The sequence below is a fragment of the Camelus ferus genome, chromosome 5, assembly GCF_009834535.1.
Source record: "Camelus ferus isolate YT-003-E chromosome 5, BCGSAC_Cfer_1.0, whole genome shotgun sequence".
Classification (NCBI taxonomy): domain Eukaryota; kingdom Metazoa; phylum Chordata; class Mammalia; order Artiodactyla; family Camelidae; genus Camelus; species Camelus ferus.
Window position 1 is genome coordinate 42747872 of NC_045700.1, and position 22903 is coordinate 42770774.

At 44.0% G+C, this 22903-nt stretch overlaps 1 protein-coding gene across 2 annotated transcripts in view; it reads right to left on the reverse strand.

Moving 5' to 3' along the window:
- The window catches only part of STK39 (serine/threonine kinase 39), a 252120-nt gene that overhangs the window by 97857 nt on the left and 131360 nt on the right, over window positions 1-22903 (reverse strand). For both annotated transcript variants that reach the window (XM_032479619.1, XM_032479620.1), the window contains exons 11-12: window positions 1610-1732; window positions 1488-1517 (exon numbers count right to left, since the gene is read on the reverse strand). In XM_032479619.1, coding sequence (XP_032335510.1) covers window positions 1488-1517; window positions 1610-1732 — 153 coding nt within the window. The remainder of the gene's footprint in view (window positions 1-1487; window positions 1518-1609; window positions 1733-22903) is intronic.

Consider the following 22903-nt stretch of genomic DNA (forward strand, 5'->3'; position numbering starts at 1 on the left):
CCAGAAAGATACTGCTGTTATCCAGATACCACAGCCATTATCAGAGCAATTTCGATGAACACACTGCAAGATATTCTCAAAATAAACTTAACAAATCCTCACGAGGAATGACCTCTACCCTTCCATCTGTACTAGAAAGACAGGATTCCAGTAAATACCCAATGAAGATGTCCTGCAGTGAATCAGCGACTGTTTTTGAGTCAGCGATGCTGGCTCATGTCATTTTGTTCTGTTTCTAAGAAGAACTGATGCTTTTTAGTCGGAGACACTCAGAGATGGATGAAAAGCCCTGGCTGCACTTCACTCCAGGGAAAACAGGAAAGTGGGCAGGACGGCAGAGTTCACGACGAACAGGCTAAGGTCATTCTTAAAACCCAGCAGGGTGTGTGTGTCGCCAGTGCCCCACTGTGGAGCTCACCACCCTTGCAACTTTCTTGACCAAAGCTTATATTTTATTTACAAAGTGGAAAGATTAATTCATATGATAAATATAGGAGGAAACAGGATCTGAAGCAGAGTTACCAATGGAGGCAGGCAGACTGAAAAACCCCTAGGCAAGGCCTGGCAGTGAGGCATGAGGATGAAGAGGGACCAGAGGGAGGGGAGAAATGACAGGGGAGAAGTGGCTTCTAGCTCTGATGCTCACTTCATAGATGGCCCGGCTGGCTACTGCCACTTAAAGCGGAATGATAAGACTTACTCCATTTAATTAAAAGGAAATGTCTGCTAATTAAAAAAAAAAAAAAAGCTGGGATGGATATCATTTGCAGCCCAAAGCCTTCTGTTTTCCTAATAAGAACTCATCAAGGTATACATTAGTTACTAGGTTTGTAAAATATTTGGAGCTATTTAAATATGCTCAAATTTCCTCTAAAATTAGCAAGTCCTTTGAACTACAGTCATCACTAGTCATTAGGATAATTAACCAGTGGAGGAAGTAAAGTTAATCAAAAGATGACCAGTTCTCAAAGGGAAGCTGATGAAAGAGGGTCCCTTGTCTACAAAGTTACCCAGGAGATTTAAAAATCAGGACCAACAGATTCAACCTAGAATTTCTAACCACTTGAATATCTTGCTTGACTGTCCACTAAAAATCCAGAAGGAATTTCTCTTATGCACCTACTATGTTTTCTAAATGACACTAATACTGAAAGTTAAGATTAAATGAATAACTAGTTTGTGCTAAGAACCCCACTGAATGTTTTATGTGTATGATTTCACCAATCCTCACAGCAACTTTATAATTATTGTGACCATCCCCATTTGACAGAGGAGGAAACTGAGGCTCAGAGAGTCAAGTACTTTGCCCCAATTTACACAGCCCCAAAGTAACACAGACAGTATCAGGACCTGCAAAATCTAAGTGCCTTTTTTTTTCTATACAACGAGAAGAGCAAAATTTCACAAGTTCTCCACCAAATGAATCAGACTCTGATACTGGCAGGGGGGAGATGGGAGAGGGTAGCAAATAAATGACCACCACTCACCTCTGGATTTTCTTCTTTCACTCTTCGTGACTGTAAAACAATTACATATCCATTAATATACACCCCCAGGAAACCACAAAAACAAAACGTACACAGGTTGGCAAATCATCAATGTCATTTACCTTTTCTTGAGAAACAGCTGCCTTCCCTTCTTCACTTTTTTCATCCATCTCGTCGTCACTCCACTCCCAGTCACCGTCTTCAGTTTTATGAAGGTGACCACTTGACCCCGGAACTCTTCTTACCTGAATCAAAACAAACCCACCCAATTCTTCACCGGTCGAACATGAACAGTGTTCGCAAGTGCTGCTACTTGGGTTTCACAGCATAAACCTATCCTGAAAATAACCTGAGTGGTTAAGAATTCAGGGAGAACCTGCAGCGAATACCCCAAACTACACAGCCTCCGGATCCCCACGTGCGTCCTCTTGCCAAAGACACCGTGTTCCCGAAATGCATTACTATGTGCACATTAGAACAAAATATTTTAGAAGATCCCCATACACATCAGCCACGAAGGATCAAGCCTGCTTCTCACCTTGGCTTCAGTTCACCCTTTGTTAATCCCTACACATAAAAGGCCACATAGCAAGTTTCACAACTGCTTAAGGAAATGCATGCAAACGACAGACTGCTGACTGAGGGAAGGCAGGGGACTCAGGCAGCCCAACCTGGCCTACCAGCCTAGGGTGTCAGCGACCTAAAACCTAAATCAGAGAAGCAAATACCCTTCTCCTGCCACCTCGCTCTTTTTCAGAATGTTACATCCTCCTGTTTTCCCAGGACTCTGCTCAACCTACTTGAGCAAAACAAAATAGCCCCAGACTGTTCTTAACACACCTGACGGCACTTCTGAGACTTCGCGAGATTGCTAGGAACACAACAAGACCATCAGCAGACACACCAGCTCACTGAACCAGATGGTAACAATCTTCTGCAATTATTTCAAACATTTTTGGAACTAGGGTAGAGATGTAATCCATGGGACATGCTTTCCAAGTGTCACTGTGGTGGAAAAGGTAAAACTTTTAAAAGGATAAGATGACTGAGAATAATGAGCCTGACCAAAGGAATCTGTCTTAAAAAACAGACCGAGGCATGATGGATTAAAGCAACGTAGCGAGCCGACATGATGTGAATCTAACAGCCAGTGATCCACTGCTTCAGAAAAACCCCAAGTAGAAAGGGACCTTGGAGACAGTCAAGTCAAACATATGGGGAAACAAAGGCCCAGAAAGTGACCCAAGAGCACACAGGCATAATGACAGAATCAAGGCCAGAACAACAGCCTTCAGACCATCATTCAAATATGAGTCTTCTGTGCCACTGGATGGTAACTGTGAAAAAGCAGCTAAAAATGCCCTGGGAAGACTTTGAAAGGCTATGATGTAAAGACTTTTTTCCATAGTAGAAACTACTCAGTTACACCGTGGGAAGTTCGTTAGTCCCAAGGAAAACAGCACAGAATTCAGATGTAAAGTCAGCATTCACACGTGTGGGCTCAACGTGAAGCCATCAGCAGCGCGGGCTCGGGGCTGGGCGGGACGGGAAGGCGTTACCACGTGGAACTGGTAGAAGGAAGCTGACCACTTGGTCCTGAGCTCCCACATGTAAAGTTAAACAAGCTGAGCGTTTTTGTTCGTATCTGTAAACGGTCATGCTTTTTGTTTTTTTTAAAAAAGCTTTTTTCTCCACCTCAAAAAACACTTTTTAACAAATTCACCTTCGAAACACTCAGCGCTATGTAAAACCGCTTCTGTGCTTGGTTTAAGACATTTTTTTCCACTTGCATTTTGAGTCACTGGAGAGACCTGCTTAATGACAGTGATTTTAATGATGCTTATAGATGCTAGCAAAGTACTGTAGGAAAAAACGCTGAAATGCACTTCAGGATTTTTAGAACAGATTGCTCATTTTAAAGCTACAAAGAAATGGATAAAGGAAGAGAAAATTTTCTGTTGACATATACAACAAAATTAATTATTTTCTTTGTAACAGTAACCACGATGATAGGAACAGAGGACAATCTGTTAACGACGACATTAAGAGAAAGCATTTAAAGCCACGTCTACAAAGCATGCTCTTAACTAAGGAATAAGAAGACGCGTAAAATTTCATATCATAAACAGAACAAAATTCCACCTTTATTCAAACTGTAAAAAAACAAGCATGGTTGATGAGTTAGTATTCAAGTACTCATCCAAAAGATCACAGTAGGGAAATCTCTCTTTCTGAAAATAGTCAGAGAGCACATCTTTACACCCTAAAATAAAGTTTATGCTTTTTCCTCTTGCTCTATGTTTACAAGATCTTGTCAGTTTTGTTTCTACAAGCAGGACCCAACTACAGGCCATAAAAATGGCATCTTCTTCTCTTTTTATTTTAAAACCCGGATTGTCTCCCTCCTCTTCCTTTTACTTGGCTAGAAGATAAAGCAAAATGTCTAGGATTATATAATCTTGGACAACTGAAGGGAATGGTGAAACGGACCTTTATGTAATAAACACTCGGTTAAACAAATAAATGTAGAAATTAGGACAAAGAATGTTCAAAAATCTACATAGCATAAAATATTGGTATAAGCATAGCAAGAATAAGAATATAAATTTATTCATTAAGAATGTTCTCTGCGTTTACTGGAAAGGAAAAGCGCACAGCATAGTTTGAAACCCAGGTCTCATGGTGTATTTAGTGACGCTGACCTCTGCGGAAGAGGCCAAGCAGCAATTTTACAAAGTTACATCCTTGCAGGGAGTTTGTAGGGATGACAGGAAATTTTCAGCTCTTAGTGCCAAGGCAACTAAGTTTCACATAGTTTATAAACATATGGGGTTCTTATTCAGGAACTGAAAAATACTCTAGAAAATGGACACTTCAAAAAAAGAGATGTGTAAAACGTCCCTCCTCCCCCGCCCCCTACACAGGAGAACAGAGCTTACCCTCCGTTACTTTGCTCTTGTCTATTAAAAATGGTTCACTCAGTAAAGCCAAGAGGTGGCAAGATGAAATTTGTTTGCTGTTGGGGGTTTAAAAAAATAACCCAATGATGCTCAGAGAAATGAGCTCAATGTAAGTGATAGCTAGAGGTTTTCATAAACCCACAAGCTCCTCAGGTCAGAGCTGGCCATAGGGAGGCTAGGCAGTTTTACCTGCGATAACATTTACTCCCAAAACTAGGAGTAAGAGTCAACAGAGCAGCTCCCTATTTATACCACATCTCTGAAAAGGAAAGTAATATTATCTTTTTCTTTCTCAAAATGGCATTTTTACGGGAATCTATTCAAGAAATAAACTGAAGTTCTGATTCCCACCAAAAAAAGCCAGGCTCCACCAGGCAGACAGAGGGAACGGCGTGGTTCACCAGCCAGTCCTTGGGGCCACAGGCTCAGGTGTCAGAGGCAGAGCTAGGCCAGCAGAGCAGCCAAGGACAGGGAACGGCAGCAACAGAGGACACGGTCCTGGCAGCAGCCTGACTCATCCCCCCGCTGGTGCCCCTCCCAACAGGAGCTCTCTACAGATACCAGGGCCCAGGATCCCCATGCAGTATCTCAGGCTGCCCCCTGGCCCCAGACACCAGACCAGGAAGGACATGCACAAGAGAAAACAAGAGAGCCAGCAGGAGATCCTTCCACACACGGTCGGTGTCAAATGAGTTAGGAATGAAGCATCTTTCTCTCCACACTCCTGGACAAAGGATCAACGTGACTCAAAGAAATACTGACCACAACTGAGCAGCATCTGTCTCGGGCCTGCACGCCCCCTCCTTCCAAGGCGCCCACCTGCTCCTTCCACTGCCACGTTAGCTTCTCCCTGGAGTGGGACTTGGGGATCTCCCCGGAATGCTTTTCCGGTCCCCGGGAGACTTGTACTCCCCTGTGCCTCTGTTCATGGGAAGAACAGTGTGCCTGACTGCAGCCTGAACCCTAGTGACCTGGGGAGCCCACCCTTCTCACGTCTGCCCACCAAGGACATCCTGGACACGGCAGAGAGCAACACCCAGGAACTTTTCCCTTACCGTGCATTCTACTAGCCAGAAGTGTAAAGAATAGTTTCTAATCAATTGCTGCTTTAACGTCCTTGAGGCCCGGCCAAGCAAACAAAAAGCCTTCTAAATCATCAAAAATCTAAAAATAAAATTATACTCACGAAGTTTTCAGCGGTATGTTACCATCCCCATAGCTGATGCTTGGACATCGCCCCCAGCTCTCCAGCACCTCCGCCCACACCAACTGCCTGGCCTCACGGTGCTCTCAGACCCTCGGTCTGCGCCTGCCTCTTCCATCAGCCCCTCCTGGCTTCACCTGCATCACGCGAGGCCTGGAGCCCACAGCTGACGCGCTTGAAGCTGCACTAATTAGCACCCCACGCCCCTGGGCCCGCTCCTGTCCAACCCACACCTGGAGGGAAGCTGTGGGCTCGGCCCAAACATCCATTCTCCACTCCAGAGCCAATGGCCTCTCCCAGTGGGGGCATCAGTGCTGCAACAGCTCAGTGTGTGGTCCCCAAATGAGCAGCAACAGGACCACTCAGAGCTTGCTAAAAATACTGAATTTAGGGTTCCACCCCAGACCCACTGGATCAGAATCTTCCTTTTAGCAAGATCCCCAGGTGATTCACATCCTCCCTCAGATGAAGCACTGGGCTGGGTAAGAATTTTCGCTCCTGTGAGTCTAGTCCCCTCCTCAGTCCGTTCCTGCTAATCACAGTGTTACTACACTTGAACAGCTAGAAACCTATTAACTAATGTAACTTTCACAGGAGCCCTGTGCGCTGAGAATCATTTTATCCCCCCATTTTTCAGAGAGAAAACTGAGGCACAGGGAATTTAAACAACTGGCTCAAGCTCGTGCAGCTGGGAGTGACAGTGCTTAGTCTGACCCCCGCCTCCAGGGCTACCCGCTGCAACTGCTGCTCACAGGAGGGCCCGTCTCACCCGGCCCCAACCACCCCAATAGCTTCCCCTGTGACCCTGAGAGCACCAGGTCCATCCAATTTATATCCCAAGCCTTCTATTCCTGATAAATATCTTCACACCCTCCCCCGCCCTTAGCCCCTTTCCCCTCTGTGTGTAAGGAAAATGGATTCCTTTTCCTTGTCAAGACCAACGCCTCCTACCGAGCTCGTTTGTTTATTCAATCACTCAGTCCTTCAAGACACAAATAACCAAGGCCTTGGCCCCCCTACACCCATCATAAAGATGTTTAAGTTTCTCGTACAATTCTCCCAAAAAAGGGGGAGGAGTGGAGGGAGGCTCAGTTGAAGCAGCCACCCCAACATCTTTCGGAAGTTCCTCTCTAATCGCTGCCCTCACTCCCTCAGCCCATCCTGAAACTTCAGCCTCACACAAAATGTTATCTGTCCGCATTTGGCCACCAAAACTACGTGCTCTTTCCCCAAGATTTAATGATGTCACAGTTGTAAAATCCAATGCTCCTCCCCGTTGCCGTAACGCCAGCCTGTAGACAGCTGAAGCCATTCTTCTAGTTCATGCTCTCCAAACCTGTGTTTGTAACCTTCTTCTCACCTGTCCTTCTCCGTCTCCTGCTGTTCTCTATCTTCAGCACAAACCCGATTGCTCTTAGCCCACTCGACACCATCTCCCGGTGTGAACACACAGCTCCAGGGCCCCCACTCTCCGTGAAGCCAGTGACCCTGGACCTCTTAGTCTTGTTTTCCACATGCTAGGTTGGATATAAACATCTGATCAACTTACAGCTCGCCATCTCCAGCCTGTTTGTTAATGCCCCACCCACGCTCACTCTAACACTTCTGCAGTGTCTTGTGTCTTAGTTAACACCCCTGGGGGGTGGGGGGTACTGACTCATGCTGGCTAGGAAGAACCCACTGTTAAGATTGCATAAAGTTTACAAGACAGCTGCCATCACACTGGTCACTTAAAATTGGCCAGAGTAGGAGTGTTTACACAACAGAAATTGGAAAAAAAAAAAAAGTATAAATTAAATTGGCATTTGTACTCCCCCTTGCTGACAAAGTGGAAGTTCTCAGTGTTTATAAGCACATCACTGATCATAAACTCAGCTTACAGAAACATTAAAAAATTTGACAACATTTAACATGAATTCAGTAGTTGTCCCTGGGAATAAATACAATGGCAAATATCTTAATTTTATTGTACAAGCCTCTCAAATTTTACCTTTAAAAGCAACACACAAATTGACGTTTATCTACCAAACACCAATGTAATCAAGGGGAGTGGGAAGAAAAATATCTTAATATTAATCAAACTAATACATATGGCTTGGGATAACATTTTTTATGAAAGCATCATGAGGAGACACAGGGCTAGATAATCTTTTAATGTAGATGAAAGAGGGAAGAGGGTCATCTGAAAAACCATTAGACAATGTGAAAATTGGCTTTATGATGGTTGTGGCCAATACTGTTAACTCAGAGCCTAAACAATATTGCTTGATACAAAGTAAGAAAGGAAGACAAATGGTGTATTTCTAAATAAAAATGTTTCATATAACAACTCATTTAACTTAGTTATATGTAACTATACTAACAAACTAATATGAGTAGATATTTTATTTCATCTATGTCCCTAAGTGTTTGTGTGTTCAAAGTGACCAGAAAACATTTTTTCCTAACCTTTAGATTTGGAATAATAAAGTATCACATTAGTTTCAAGGTTCTTTTATAATTAGGAATGCATGATAAATTTTATATATAAACACCATCAAAAATTTTACACCAGATAATTTTTCTGCAAAATGGAAATACAGATCCTTCCAGTTAAAGCACGAAATTAGGTCCTCAAACTTTCTGTAAATAATACAACAATACGTCAATGGTAAATGTAAGTATCATTGACAGTTATTCATTTTGTTTGTAACAATTAGGAACTTTGATTATTTGACAGAATATCTGGGAAATGAAAAATATTAAAGACGGAGGATGACTAGCGTAGCTGACATTTCTGTTTGTACCTTCTAATCCCAAAAGCAACAGAAATATGTAAATGCATTATTTCTACTATGCATGTGTGTGTATGTGTGTGTATGTGCATGTGAGTATATTCATACATATATTTTCTGCATGAAGCAGTCACTGGACGTTGGCTTAACAAGGCATATTTCTTATAAATTATCTCAATTACAAAACACTTAAAGTAAAACTACATTTTGGGTTAAAAAAAAGAAAAAAACTCCCAAAGCTCCCAACTTTTGTCATTTTGGACAAAGGGCACAGTCATATAAAGCTGCTAACATGATGCCTGGAACACAAATAAACACTCAAGACGTGACAGGTGCTATTATCATTAATACACTTCATCTTTCTCACAACCCAAATCTATCAAACACTATATTCTGTAAATTTTACCTCCTCAGCTGGCATTGCGCTAGATCAGGTTCCCTTCAACGCTGATCTCTTGTCTCTCCCATTAAAACAAACTGCTAATCAATCTTCTGGCCTCTAAACTCTTGCCTATTTGATCTTTCATATTGCCACTAGTCACAGATCAGCACTTTCCCCAAAAAGCTGACAAGAGTTCACTGCTGCCTACAGAATGAGCTCAGATTCCTTAATATTCCAGGCTCTCCATTCCCTCGCTCCAAATTACCTTTTCAAGACTTACGTCCCGCCATATGCCATCAGAAACACACAATCCAGTTGTGTACAAGTTACGTGCTTTCACAACTCTACCTTTTTACATGCGGACTGCATCTGTATCTTGGCCAGACCTGCCCTTTCATATTCTCTACTTATCTCTTTACTTCTAGTCCCAGAAGCTTCTGCCGAGTCTCCCACCTGGCATTTCACCTGCTCCTTCATATCATTCTACTCTGTGTTACATTTAACAGATGACATGCTGAACTGAACACTCCTTCAGGGCAGAGTTAGCCTTGGTCTGTTTAAAGAATCACTCATTTATTCATTCTGTCAACAAAGTCTTATTTAATACCTACCTTGGTGACAAGTTCTTGACAAATGACGAATAAAATAAAAGGCTACACCTTGGGGTAGTTCACAATCCAGAGAGATGGACAGACAGTTAAGCGAATAATTTCAATAAACTGTGAGTGCTGTAACAAAGATACGAAAGCCGTGAGATCCCTGAAGAGAGGAGGACCAGCTGTCCAGCTCACCAGGCAGAAGGAGTGAAGTTACTCCACCCAGTGGGAAGGCAAGAACTCACCGAGTTCTGCTGACTCATGTAACACGGCTGGGTCACAAGGTACTGGGGCTGGTCTAGGGGTTGGGTTTAGGGAAGTAGCCAAGCATAAGGCCAGAAAAGCTGTGGGGAGAACTTGCACAGTAAGAATTGCCAATTCAAAGGCTGTAGGAACCCGGCAGGAAACAGAAAGCAGACCCAGTGGGGACATGGGTGATCTGGACAGCAGGTCCTGTCCCACCTAGAGGGAGTGCCCAGTGTGAGCTGATAGCCACAGCAGAAAGATAGCCAAGGGCTGCCAGATCTGATTCTGCCAGGGAGCTGGATAGCTTGGATTTTTCTGCGAATGCTCCTGATTTTTTCCTAAATGTTAACAAGTGTATATCAAGTTAGAATAAAATTCTTCTGCACAGCCTAAAGAAGGATGTGTCTGTGGGACAAATGCGGCCTGTGAGTTTGCACCTCTGTTGTAGTCCAACTCACAGAGGGCTGAGAATCCGGACTGGGGAAAAGCACAGAGGCTTTCAACGGCCACAGGGGTAAGGGAATGACCACATGTGGGTTCCTGAAAGCAAAGCAGGCGGCGTACTAGGACTTGAAGATGACTAAGGCCAAGAAGAAAACAGTAAGGTTAACTGTTCCAGTTACTACTGACAGGTCACTCATCACACCCAAACTGTGTGACTTACAGCAACAACAATCACAGGAGCCCTGGGGCGGTCAGACTGGCCTCCTTAGTGGCTCGGGGCCCTAAGCACAAATGCTTCAGTTCCACTCTGACCCCGAGTCAGAACAGAACAAGCCCTTCAGAATTCCTGACACGCAAGATAATGACGATAGTGAAAGGGCTGCTGTTTTAAGAAGGCTGTCAGTGAATAATGCCATTTGCAGCAATATGGATGGACCCAGAGATGATCACGGTAAGTGAAGAAAGCCAGATGGATAAAGACAAATATATGATATCAATTCTATGTGGAATCTAAAGAAATGACATAAGTGAACTTATTTACAAAGCAGAAACAAAATAGACATAGAAAACAAACTTCAGGTTACCAAAGGGGAACGGGGTGACAAGAGCGATAAATTCAGAGTTTGGGATTGGCAGATACAAACTACTATATATAACATAGACAAAAAGGTCCTATGGCATAACACAGGGAACTCTATTCAATAACTTGCAATAACCTATAATGAAAAAGAATATGTATGTATGTTTGACTGAATCACTATGCTGTACACCAGAAACTGACACAACATTGTAAATCAATTATACTTCAATAAAAAAAAAAAAAGAAGGTTGTCGGTGAGGGCTGGAGGAAAGTGAGGAGAATGTTGCTGGAGGCTGGAGGACAAGAGGACCCCGCTGTGCAATGACAAAGTCTGGCCATGCTGGTATCTACGGTAACGTGGGACTAGAGTTGTGCTTAATGGACTCAGTGATCTAGCTAAAGAGATTTCCAGGCAGAATACTCAAAGTGACATCTGCGTTCTGCCCACTGCCTGTGGTAAAAAGTGAGGAGGGGGAGGGAGAGAGAGAGAGAGAGAGAGAGAGGAGCTGAAGAACCCAGTGTTAAATACAAAGCTGTTCCTCACGTCCAGCCTCTCCAGATGTCAAACAATTCTCAAACCTAGCCATGGCTTCAGAGCAAAGATCAAGTCCAGGGCGTGGCTGTGAGACACTTCAAGACTTCAGAAAGATCTAAGGTGTTGCCTCCTAGACGTGTTCAAACAGATCTAAGGCCTTCTAAGGATCTTAAGAGCATATTTGCATTAAATATTAAGGCTTCTGAGAATTTTAAGGGTGCTGTCTCTTAGCAGTGTCACTGGGAGCCCAAGGTAGACAAAGCACCTTGAGGTCATAGCTCTTGTTTAATGGCATGAACCCAGCAAGATTCAAGGAAAACCCACAAAGTTTTTGCAGATACTTGTACTACGGAATTACTGCCGACCAAAACAGTGCAAAATGAAAAGAGCTTTCAGATCCCCAAACTCTTATAGGCAGGACTAACCAGCAGCAAACACTGGCTCTTTCTTACGGAAAAGGAAGGATCACTTAAAAAGCAGAACAGCCCAGAGAGTGGAACCGAGAGCCACGGAGAAGAGCAGAACAGGAATGGGCAACAGGGACCTGGCCAAATGCCACAACTGCCATGGACCCAGCTGCCCCCTCGATTTCCCACTTTGGGGCAGACCTTTAAGAAACCTGTCCTCCTGCTGTGTTTGGGTGTGTGTCAGGCAGATAATGAGATGGCAAGACCCTGGACTTTGAGTCTGAGCCTGAAGCCCTAATGGGCTGAGCCTTCTGGAGGGTCTTGGAAGCACAAGAGTGTATTTCGCATGTGGGAGAGATGTGAATTACTGTGGCTGGGGGGCAGACTGTTTTTTCCAAAGATGCCCATAACAATACCTCCTGCCCCACGTGTTCTTCCAGAATCTTGCCACTCCACTATCAAGAGATGGAGTCCAGTGTCCTCTCCTTAAATCTGGATGGGTTTGTGTCTTGCCTGGAGCCAAGAGAACCAAGCGGGGTGGCTCCGGGGCCAGGTCAGAAAAGGTGATGTAGTTTCCACCTTGCTCACTGAAATATGAGCAGTGGATGCCTCCGGCCACGATGTCAGCAGTCCCACCGCCCTGAAGCCTCCGTGCTGCAGACTAGACCCCACGGAGAGGCGGCCTGGCCATCTGACTGCAGCTGCATGAAACCAGAAACCAGCCTGCCAAGGCTCTCCCGAATCCCTGACCCACAGAAGCTTAATAAAATGGCTGTTATTTTCTGAAGCTGCTAAATTTAGAGTGATCTGATGCACAGCAACAGATAATCAGCATAAGGATGGTGATGAGGTTATTTACTGGATTTAATTCCCATTTTTGTATAGTTAGTAATTCTTTAAAAATTAGTAAGTCATATTTGATACCCCTTCCCATGACAGATAACAGGCTTTGCTGCTTGGTCAGTGTTTTCTGACTGGGGGCTTTCAGGGCATCTGAGCACTCTGATTTTAATTTATACTTAATTTTTTTCTGTCTGACCATGTTATTATTCATTAAAATACCAGGAAGAAAAAAGTCCATCCCTATCAATTATAGATAAGTGGCTACAGCTAAATCTGGGACTTTTTTGCCAGTGATTTGCATTAACTTTTTTTTTTTGACCTCTTGGAATTCAATGCTCATCTAGTTCTGCTAAAATTTGACATTCCCCTTTTCTAGAATGTAAAAGGACAGAATAAAGGAAGGAGAATATTAAAATGTCCTGTAGGCAATTAGAAAAAATTCTAGAGAAACAAAGACTCTTATGATTTAATAATAACAATTCAAAACTCTGGGCTTGTTCAGTGAAGGACACACTTGTAGCAACTTCCTTACAGTGCTTTAACATTTTCTAATGTGAAAAGAATCAAATTCGATAAATGTTGCTCTTCAGATGGTGATAATGGAATTTTGTAACTTTGGAAATCCAACATGAAAGGGCAATGCCTTGAAAAAGAATATTCTGGAAGCTGGAAGGGAGGTATTCTGAAGAAGCAGCACAAAACAAGAAGTAATTAGATTTCTTTCTCTGTTTTCGTCCTATCAAACCTCCAATATGGCATTTCCCCAAGTTCAGCTGACAAAGAACAGTGATGGCAGCTAGAAGCCAAGAAAGCAGCATCCAATTTTGCAACTATTGTCTCTGAGCACGAAAGCTCCTGCTGGAATGGGTGCCAAGCTGATCTGTGACTTCAGCTAATAAAGAAAACAATGGGAACGTTCTGTCCTGGTAAGACAAATAACACAGTTGAGAAAACACGCGTCATGTAAAGCCACGGGGGGAAAAAAAGAGAGAAAATAAATGTTCGGCAGTGGAGCAGAGTGGAAGATGCTCTGGCTACAGCACTAAGTTACCGGTTTAACTTAATTGCAGGGGAAGGAGGGGCGGGAAAGAGAATGAAGAGCACAGAGCCAACAGCACGCAGCTCCAGGCAGCTCCAGGCCGGCAGCAGGAAGGACCACTGAAATCAGGAGAGTTCTGACGAGCAACAGAGATACACTGAGATGGTCGGGCTGAGGTGTCCACTTGGCGATGCTCCTGTCCACAGTTATTCAGTCAAACACTAACTACTTACCGTTACTGTCAAGGCAGAGTAGATACAGTTGAAGTCCATAACTGACTTTGAACAAGGGAAATTACCCTTGATAAGCGGGAAGGGGGTGGGGCTCATTCAATCAGCTGAAAAGCCTTAACAGCTGAGCTAATAAGGCTTCTCTGAAGAAGGAATTCCACCTGTGGACAGTAGTGTTGGCCATGCCCTAGAGTTCGGGCCTGCCCTTCCTGACGGCCTACCCTGCCCCGTCATTCTGAAAGCCAATTCCAAGACACAAATCTCTTTCTATACCCCTAGTGGTTCTGTTTCTCTGGCTGAAGCCTGACTGATACACTGAATCCAGCAGCCTCAGTACTGGTGCTGCAGAACAAGAGGCCAGCTGGCTCGCAGGAGAGCAGCACCAACAGGAGCAGCCACTGGTCTTCGGTAACGGCCCATGTTACCGTCTCCAAATGGAATATGAAGACAGGTGAACAGTAAGGACAGTAAAACAAAAAATAACTAAGATGATAAGAACTACTGTAACTTAACACAGACTTCAGCCTGGATTTTTAACTTTTAAAGACATCCACCATAAAGATCAGGGGTGAGTTGCCCGCTGAACATCATTCACGTGAACTCCGAGTTGTACAGCAATACCAGCACCTTGGAAAACGCTCCGGCAAGAACCAGATCTGCTCAGGGAATCACTACCTGTGAAAGATGCCCCAAAACACTGAGCTTGGTCAGATGGAAACTCCTCCAGCCTCAGCAACTCTTGCATGGAACGCAATACAGAAAATATCAGTAAATTGTAATTCCACTAAGATGTCTACTTTTAAAAATATACACATTCACACAAACATTTCAGAATAACTTGCAGATGTCGGTACCAAGCAGTTCCTTCATGGCAATTATGACTAACTGTCCTAAAGATACATTTTAGCCGTGACTCAGCTTTCAAGTTCCCACTTAAATGTCAGCTATAGGTTCTCGGAAGAAGCAGGTCCCTACAGTTTTCCAGCGTGCTCTCCACTACCAAGGACCAAGTCTTATCACCTTGAGATACATGATATGCCTCTTCCACATGAGGAAAAAAAAAAGGTACGGGAGGAGGTGCCACCCCTGCTGGTCACCAGCCGAACTTCAGCTTCCCACTGTTTTTCAGGGCATGAAGCTCAAAAGGAGTCCTGTTTATTCTTTCTGGTTAGAAAAGCAACACAACATCCACATGGTGGAATATTATGCAGCCAACAGCAAATATCAAATAGATCATCAAAACACACGGAGTGGAAGAAGCCAATAGAGATCGGAGCATTCGTCACTGTTTAACATAAAGAGGAGGAGGTTCAGACTCATTTCTAGATTCATCTGTATGTGCACAGAGCATTTCTGGAAGGATTTACAGGACTTGGTGATGGCTTCTGGGTTGGGGGGAGCTTATTTTTCACTGTGCTGTGCACCTTAAGAAATCCCAATAAATGTTAGTCCTTTCCCCCTCCCAAGTCCTGAACTAATTTGGAAATAAGACCAACCTAAGGGGGGAGGGTCAAAACATCACCCTTATTCCTTACAAAGGTGATACTTGAGAATGTGGCTTAAATGCTGGGCCAGCAGCCTTCCTTGATGAACTGACCCCTGGATTTCGACGAGATTTACCTATCCCGTCCCCAGCAAGGATGGACAGCACACAGGCAGACCACAGTGATCGACCAAGAGCACCTCTCTCTGGGAGAAGACCAGCTCCAGATGAGTATGTGCCTACAGAATAGCAGATTTTGTTGTTTTTGTTAACCTGGCATTTGCTATAAAATTCTAAAGATATTAAAAAACTGTTTCAGCACACAAGAAAATGTAGACCTGGGAAAGCACATGCCGTGGTGGTAGGACACAGTTCAATCTAATCTCAGTCCTTATTTTTAGTATCTTGTATTTAGTAGGTACCAAATATGTATTTGTTAATGAATAAACATTTTTCTGCTGCCCCTCTCCCAAAAACAAGCTTTGCCAAAGCAAACCTTGTACCAGGAGGGAACTTCTCCCCATCCTTTTCCCACCATTTCCCCTGGAGAGGGATGTCAGGCGCTGGAAACACAGCAACGCAGGGTTGTTGAAGGGATATGAGGGGAAATGTAATTTACCTCTTCTTTCCTGAAACCCTTTTAGCTCATGTTCATAATCTCCAGATTCAGAACACACCTGAAATTTGCAGAAGAGAAAACCCTGCTCTGTAAACCAGCACCCAGTACAACTAAAATGTGTTAGTTGGACAAATGAATGAGTAGTCATCCCAGGCTAAAATGTAAAGGCTGCACAGTAAAGTTCTGGGCCAAAGTATCTCAACCTGCAACTCAAAGGCATTTTATCATGTCCTCAGAAAGCTACTACCCTACTACTATCCTCACGGACCCTGTCGCTGCAGTGACATGGTTAACAGATGAGCACAGGGAGGCCAAAGGGCTTCGTTTCTTCTACCTGTTTAAGCAAAGCAGAAGCTGGTGTCAAGAAAACTCTGAAGATCTGAGAGGAAAGGCATAGTTCTAAACGTCAAGTCACAGCAAAGCTCATGATCAAAATGGATGGGCCCATCTGCCTCTGAGATGACATATTAACATCCAGCTGTGCTGGGAATAATTCAAAGGAGCAAAAAAGTCCGTGGTGGTTCGCAGAAATCATGTTCCCTTTGTAACGGACTCAGTTCGCTATCCTGCTGTCTGCAAAGGGCAGAGACTTCAGAAGAGAGCTTAGTTAGGGAAAAAAAAAAACACAAACACAGAGCACTGACTTACACTTTGGTTTGCAAGAGTGAAGTGTTTGATTCAGCACAAATGTGAACTGATAAGCAAGAAGAGCCAACGATTCCATCCTAAGATCTATATGCAAAATCAATCCTCATATGTAAATCTCTACTCTCTCCCATTCCATCTCTTTATAGTCCACCCACCCAAGTTATCATCCCATGTCTCACTCTTTCAGAAGTCTCAAAAATGTAACAAGAGACAAGGAACCCTCTGCCTGGTCATTTCCACAGGAGGCTGAGCCTCTGAAGGGGATGAGTTAGGAACTCCCTGGACCAATGCCCAAGTCCTGGGTGATGAGTCACTATTACCATGGCAACACAATAGTGGCACTGTACTTCTTGATTCATGGGTCAGAAAGATTATCACCCTACATGCAGGAAGAGTAACGGTATGTCTGCAGAAGTGTCAAAACCAGGTGAGGAGACTTTCAACTCCCTCCTGTTCTTGGCATCTATATTTTACTATATTCCATTTTGTTAAGGATTTTTTTTAATGGAACTGTACTGCCATTGAGATTTCACCTTTACACTCCAACTCTTCACGATTCAGTATTTTCAAAGCAAATCTGAGGCATCATCTCATTTTACCTGTGAATAGTTCAGCACACATCTCTAACAGATAAGCAGGTTTTAAAACATGATCACGGTATCATTTTCACAAACAACAAAATCACCAATAATTCCTCAGTAGAATTTACTATCAGTCGATGTTCAATCCTGTCCCATTGCCTCAAAAATGTCTTTTTCAGTGTATTTATTCAAAACGGGATCTAAACAAGACCCACACATGATCCACACTCTTACATCTGGAACAGTTCTTGGTAGGGTCTCTCTTAAAAAGCTGCCCATCATACCCACATCAGCAGGTTCTGACTGAGATGCCGCTTTTCAACTAAAAGGACACCGTAAGAGCCTTGTTGTTCCCCGCTGCTAAAAAGAAGCACCACCTCCACAGGGATAATACTCACTACCTTTACATCACTGGGAAAATTAATTCTCAGCAATAAATGGAAGCTATGATGAAGACTCCAATGTAAAAATGCTCCAGACAGGAGTTTTATTTCAGGGGCAATGTCTCAACTGTGCTTCAATTCACTGCTGGAAAGGGCCATAAATTCTATTTTTGTTAGTTCATTTAGTACTAAAAAGACATGGGCTGAGCAGCAAAGCAAGTGACAGAGATTTTCCCGTTAAAGATTCTGAAAAATTACATATTCTAATCCATGTATTTGCCAAAGACAGCATCTGTCCAACCACTGATTAAGAAAAAAGAAAGAAAAGAAACCAAGAAATAACATGGTTGTATATTCTCATGGGGTTAATTAAAAAAAAAAATCAGAGCTTCAGAGTCCTCAGTAAGGGCTAGAGAGAGCATGTGTGGACACATAGATGAGTTTTACACATAATCCAAGTCTTCCTGCGGGATCTGCTCTTCTAAGGATCTCAATCTCTCGTCACATTTGCTAATTGGTAGTATAACTAAGTATACTCGGATGCCGTAATTTATCTCCTTCTCTGCCTAATGCCAGTAAGAGTGCAGTGCTCACCTGCAGATAGCTAAGACTGTAGAAGTATATGTAGAAGGCACCCAGAACATTCAGAAAAGGGATCATTAGTTCTAGAGTCGAGAGGCTGTGTGTGTGGGTGTATATGTGTGTGTACATATGTATGTCTATGTGCATATGTGTATGTCTCTTGTGTATATGTCTGTGTGTCTCTTCTGTATATCTATGTATCTGTGTGTGTACAGGTGTCTCTCTGTGTGTGTGTGTGTAGGCTCCACACTCCCAGGACACCTTCTGCACAGGCTGGTCTAGCTGTTACTCCTCTCTCCAGGCCACATCCTCCCGTGCTCTGCAGGTATGTACGCTGGCCAACCATGCTCTGTACTCTCCATTTGAGAGGAGGCATCCCACGAGGCTCAACATGTTCTAAACGCTCAGCATCTCTGCTAGTAAATGTTTCTTCCTACCTTCTAAATAGGTCTCTGTCAGAAAGGAGCTCAGCCTCAGCTCCTCCTGAAATCCGCCCCTTCCTTGTCCTCCTCTCAACCTCCCATCACGGTGAAGCCTTTCAAAGCCTCAGTCCTGTCCCCTCTGCTTCCTACGTCTCTCTTATGCCTGATCTCTGAAGCCTCCCACCCCCTGATCCTCACCTGGACCAAACGCCAGCCTTCCAGCCAGGCTGCTGCTGCCAGTCCTGCCCCTAAACCACTGTCCACACTGAGGCTACGGCGGTCTTCCCAAGATGAGGCTAGATCATTGCACATCTCTGCTTAAATTCTCCTCACTGTTCCCCACGACTGTCAGGAAAAACACAAACAAACCAAAACTTAAAAACCCAACTCCTCATCAAGACACATGAGGCATTTTGGGGTCTGGCTCTTGCCCATCCCCCCAGCCGCCTGAGTATCTTCCCTCAACTCCCGTCATATCAGCAACTGCACCTCCAATACATTCCCAAGTCTCTGCCCAGGCTGGTTCCCGACCTGAGATAAGCGTCCTCATCTTCTGGTGAAGGAACACGACCACACATCCTGCAGGGGACAACTCAAACACTGTGTCCTCGATGAGGTCCACGGCCACCTCGCCCCTTGCCCTCCTGGCCAAGCCCCAGCATCCATGGAGCATTTCATCACGTGCTGATCCAATGTCCCACCGCTGCTCCCGCCCAGGTCCTCCCTTCGTCTGGGGGGCCTCCACTCTGAGTTCCCCAGGCTCAGATCTGTACTGTCAACTTTCACTCTTCTCTCAGGATACTTAGAGATGAAGGCTGAGCCTCACCTCTGCAGCCTGAGCACAGTCCTGGAGCTGCCACAGGAAAGCTCAGTGTCTCTGAAACACCGCCCTCCAGAACCCTCTGTGAGGCACCCCGAGCCTCCTCCACAGGAAACTCCTGAATGTTTATGAGTCTCCACTGGCCTCAAAGCCCTTCTCACATGCCAGGCCTCAAAGGCCTCTTCCTGCCCTTTACCGTCAAACTTTGAAAAATGACCCACTTGTACTTCCTTACCTTCTCTTCACTCATTAAATCTGAATGCCCAGCTTCCCCCTTACCACTAACTCTGAGCTCAATCCAGTGTCCTCCGGTAAGACCTCATCTTCCCAACCCTCTCTGCCAAATGCAAAACTGCCGACCACTTTGACCTTCCCCGTTCCTGAGACAGCACTTCCCTCTTCTTCTCCAACAGCCCTTTCCATCCTTCACCCGTCCCGTAAGTGCTCCCCCGGGACTTCTCCGTCGTCTCTGCAATGTCCTCCTTGGCAATCTCACCTCATCACATGGCTTCCCCCATCATCTCCATGGGGAGAAGTGCTAAGCACAGCTCCTTCAGTCGCCGTCTCTCCTGAGCTGCATATTTCTGTTGCCCTACAGCACACCTTCATGTGGAAGTCCCAGTGGAACTTCAAACTCAAGTAGATGCTGACAAACCGGGCATCTCTTCCCCATTAAACGACCATCCGGTTATCCATGCAGCCTCAACCTCTCTCCCCTCCCTTCTGTGCTTCTGCCTTCCAAAGCCATCATCTGCCAGGCTCTTTCAACTCTGCCACTCCCACAGCGCTTCCTCACGTCCCTTCTGCCACCGTCCTGATTCAAACCCTCAGTCCCTCATGCCTAGACGTCTGTAAGAGCCTCTGCCCGCCCATGGCTCCTCCTTCAGGCGGCTGCCTACTCTCCACCCCTTTCCAACCTGCCTTCTGCAGTTGCTTCCCTGCTTACAGGGTGCCCCCCACCGGCTCCCCAGAGCTTACGGCACCACAGCCCAAGCCCATGGCTTATGATTCAAGGCTCTTCACATTCTGGACCCAATCCTACTTTAAAATCTCCTTTCCTACTGCTGCTCTTCATGCAGGCTTTCCTCTGGCCCAGGAGTTCTCAAATATACCTGATCATACAACTTACTCAGATCGTGTGTTAAAATGCAGATTCCCAGGTCCTCCCTACCCAAGACCAAATGAGGCAAAACCTCCAAGGCATCACTGGGACTAGCCAGCTCAATGCCCAAAAAGGAAGGATCTTTTGGGAGTAGGTGTGGGGGAAGGGGGCAAGCGGGGTGGGGGAGAAAGCAGCAGACTAAAATTAGCTGATGTAATTATCTAAATTAATTTGTCTCCCCAGTACTGACAGCTGCCCCTGATATCAAATTATGTGGTGGAGGAAGAGGAAGAAGAAGGGGAAAAATGCTCAGATCCCCACTGTCCTCAGAAACCTTTACTGAGTCTTCAAACCACTCAGGTAACTCTCTTCCTTTAATCACCAACCCCCCTCAAAACTTAGCTCTAACCTTCCCATGTACATAAATTTCTACAAAGAGGAAGGGTATACCTTTCCTGTCCTTGTCAGAAGACAATCCTCTAATCATGCTGACAATGAAATAAGAAAATCAATTTAGAATCCGGGAGTGAAGATCTTAAATCAATAGGTGTTATTTTCTCGAAAAAATAACTGAAGCAGAAACCTTAATACTGGTATGCCTATTGCATTTCATTTTAAGCATTAATTGTAATATCTATTTAATTGCTAAATATAAGGTTATAGTGTTCAGATTCATGTAGTTTTAGATTTTTCACATCACACAAAAATATTTAATCTAACTGCATCATAACACGTGTTTGAATTATATTGGTTGAGATTTTTGGAATATAAAATTGATTCACATTTATTACAGAAAATTTTGGAAACAAAGAAAAGAACAAGAAAGAAATTAATTCTAATTAATTCTTCCACTAGATGACAGTGCAACATAGCAGTTGCCAACAAAAGGGCTTTTTGCATCAGACATCTTGGAGGCTAAGTTCCAAGCTGACCGCTCCCTGGACGTCAACATGTGTCCTAAGTGTCCGTCTCTTCACCTGCAAAACTGAGTGTAACACCTACCTCATCGGGTTATTATGAGGACAAATGAGATAATGTGAGTAAAGCATTTTAGTCCAGTGCACCCAATTTAGTACATGTTCCAAAAAGGCTGGTATGTATTGAATTCTACTCCAAAAAACAAAAACAAAAACAACAAAACTGGGTGGTCTCAGACTCAGAAACTTCAGAGACTGGATCACTGTAGATTACATCCAAATATGTGGAGTTTTAGAACCTCCTGTAGACTTGTCTATTTTTTTAGAAATATTCAGCCTGATATGACTATTTTTGGGTATTTGGGATCATCATTACGAATGCTGATGATAAATGAGTGGATGAAGATGGCAGCTGACCACAATTTTTCTCCAAGGTCTCCATGCAGGAAGGAAGATGTGGCACTCAGGTTATAACGTTATAATGAGATCTAAAGTATTAATGATACCACGTCTGAGTTAAAGATAAACTCCCTGATAAGACCTTTTCTATATTTATATTCTGAATTATACTCATTTATATCTATGTTGAATCAGTGGGCATGGTAAAAAAAATCTTGCAAAGGATATTAACTGTGCCCAAAATACCACAAGGGAGAAAGAACAAGTTGTTAATTTATTATTCTGGGACCCTTTCTGAACACATGCTACTCTGTGTCCTTGTCCTCCTAAACCTGGTTTCCTAATAGCAGCCTGGGTTAATTAACACTGACAAGTACCACCAAGCGGCCCGTTTCTCCAGCACTCTGAAACTATTCAGGCGATACAGTGCACTCAGAGATGATGTCTTGGAAAATGCCAGAGATCTATTACATCCCTGCTGACTGCTTTTTAGCCACTCAAAACCCCTTCCAGACCACATCTATCTGAAATCTAAGTGCCCTGTCCAAAAAGCACACAGTTGGCTATACTTGCCCACGTGTCCACTTCACTTCTTCACTAAGTCATATGTGTCTCCAGATCTTTTTCACAGAGGAATCTTCCCTATGCAGGAACCACAGAACAGAGACTCTGCCCGGCTTGCTCATCCCTGAATCCCAGAGCCTGGCTCTCTCATTGGCATGTTCCAGGTTTTCAACTGAGCTGAAGGGGAAGGAATGAAGGCATACATTCATAAAATGCTTACATTTATACCAGAAGGTCCTATGACTCTGCTTTGGAACATTTGATGGAATCACAGTCTGTAAAGGTGATGAAACCCAGCATTTATTAAGTGCTTTCTGTGTGCTTTTCATTTTACAAACACATCTCCAACTCCTACAAGAGCTGTGCAAATGGGTATTACAAAGAGTCTGTAAAATGGAGACTCATCCAAGCTAAGTGATATACCGGAGACCTCAGAGTAAGCTAACACTAACCCTTTCTCAGAATTCATACAAGGTAAATGAAACAACTGTGAAGAACAATCCTAAGTAATCACTAGGTTTCCTCACGTTTAGTCAAATAGCCCAACCTAGAATAGAGCTAGCATACTGTAAACACCCAATAAATATCTGCCCTTTTCTTATCAAGGGTACATATTCTAATAATCAAATTAAATACTTGTTGGAAGGGAGGGAGGG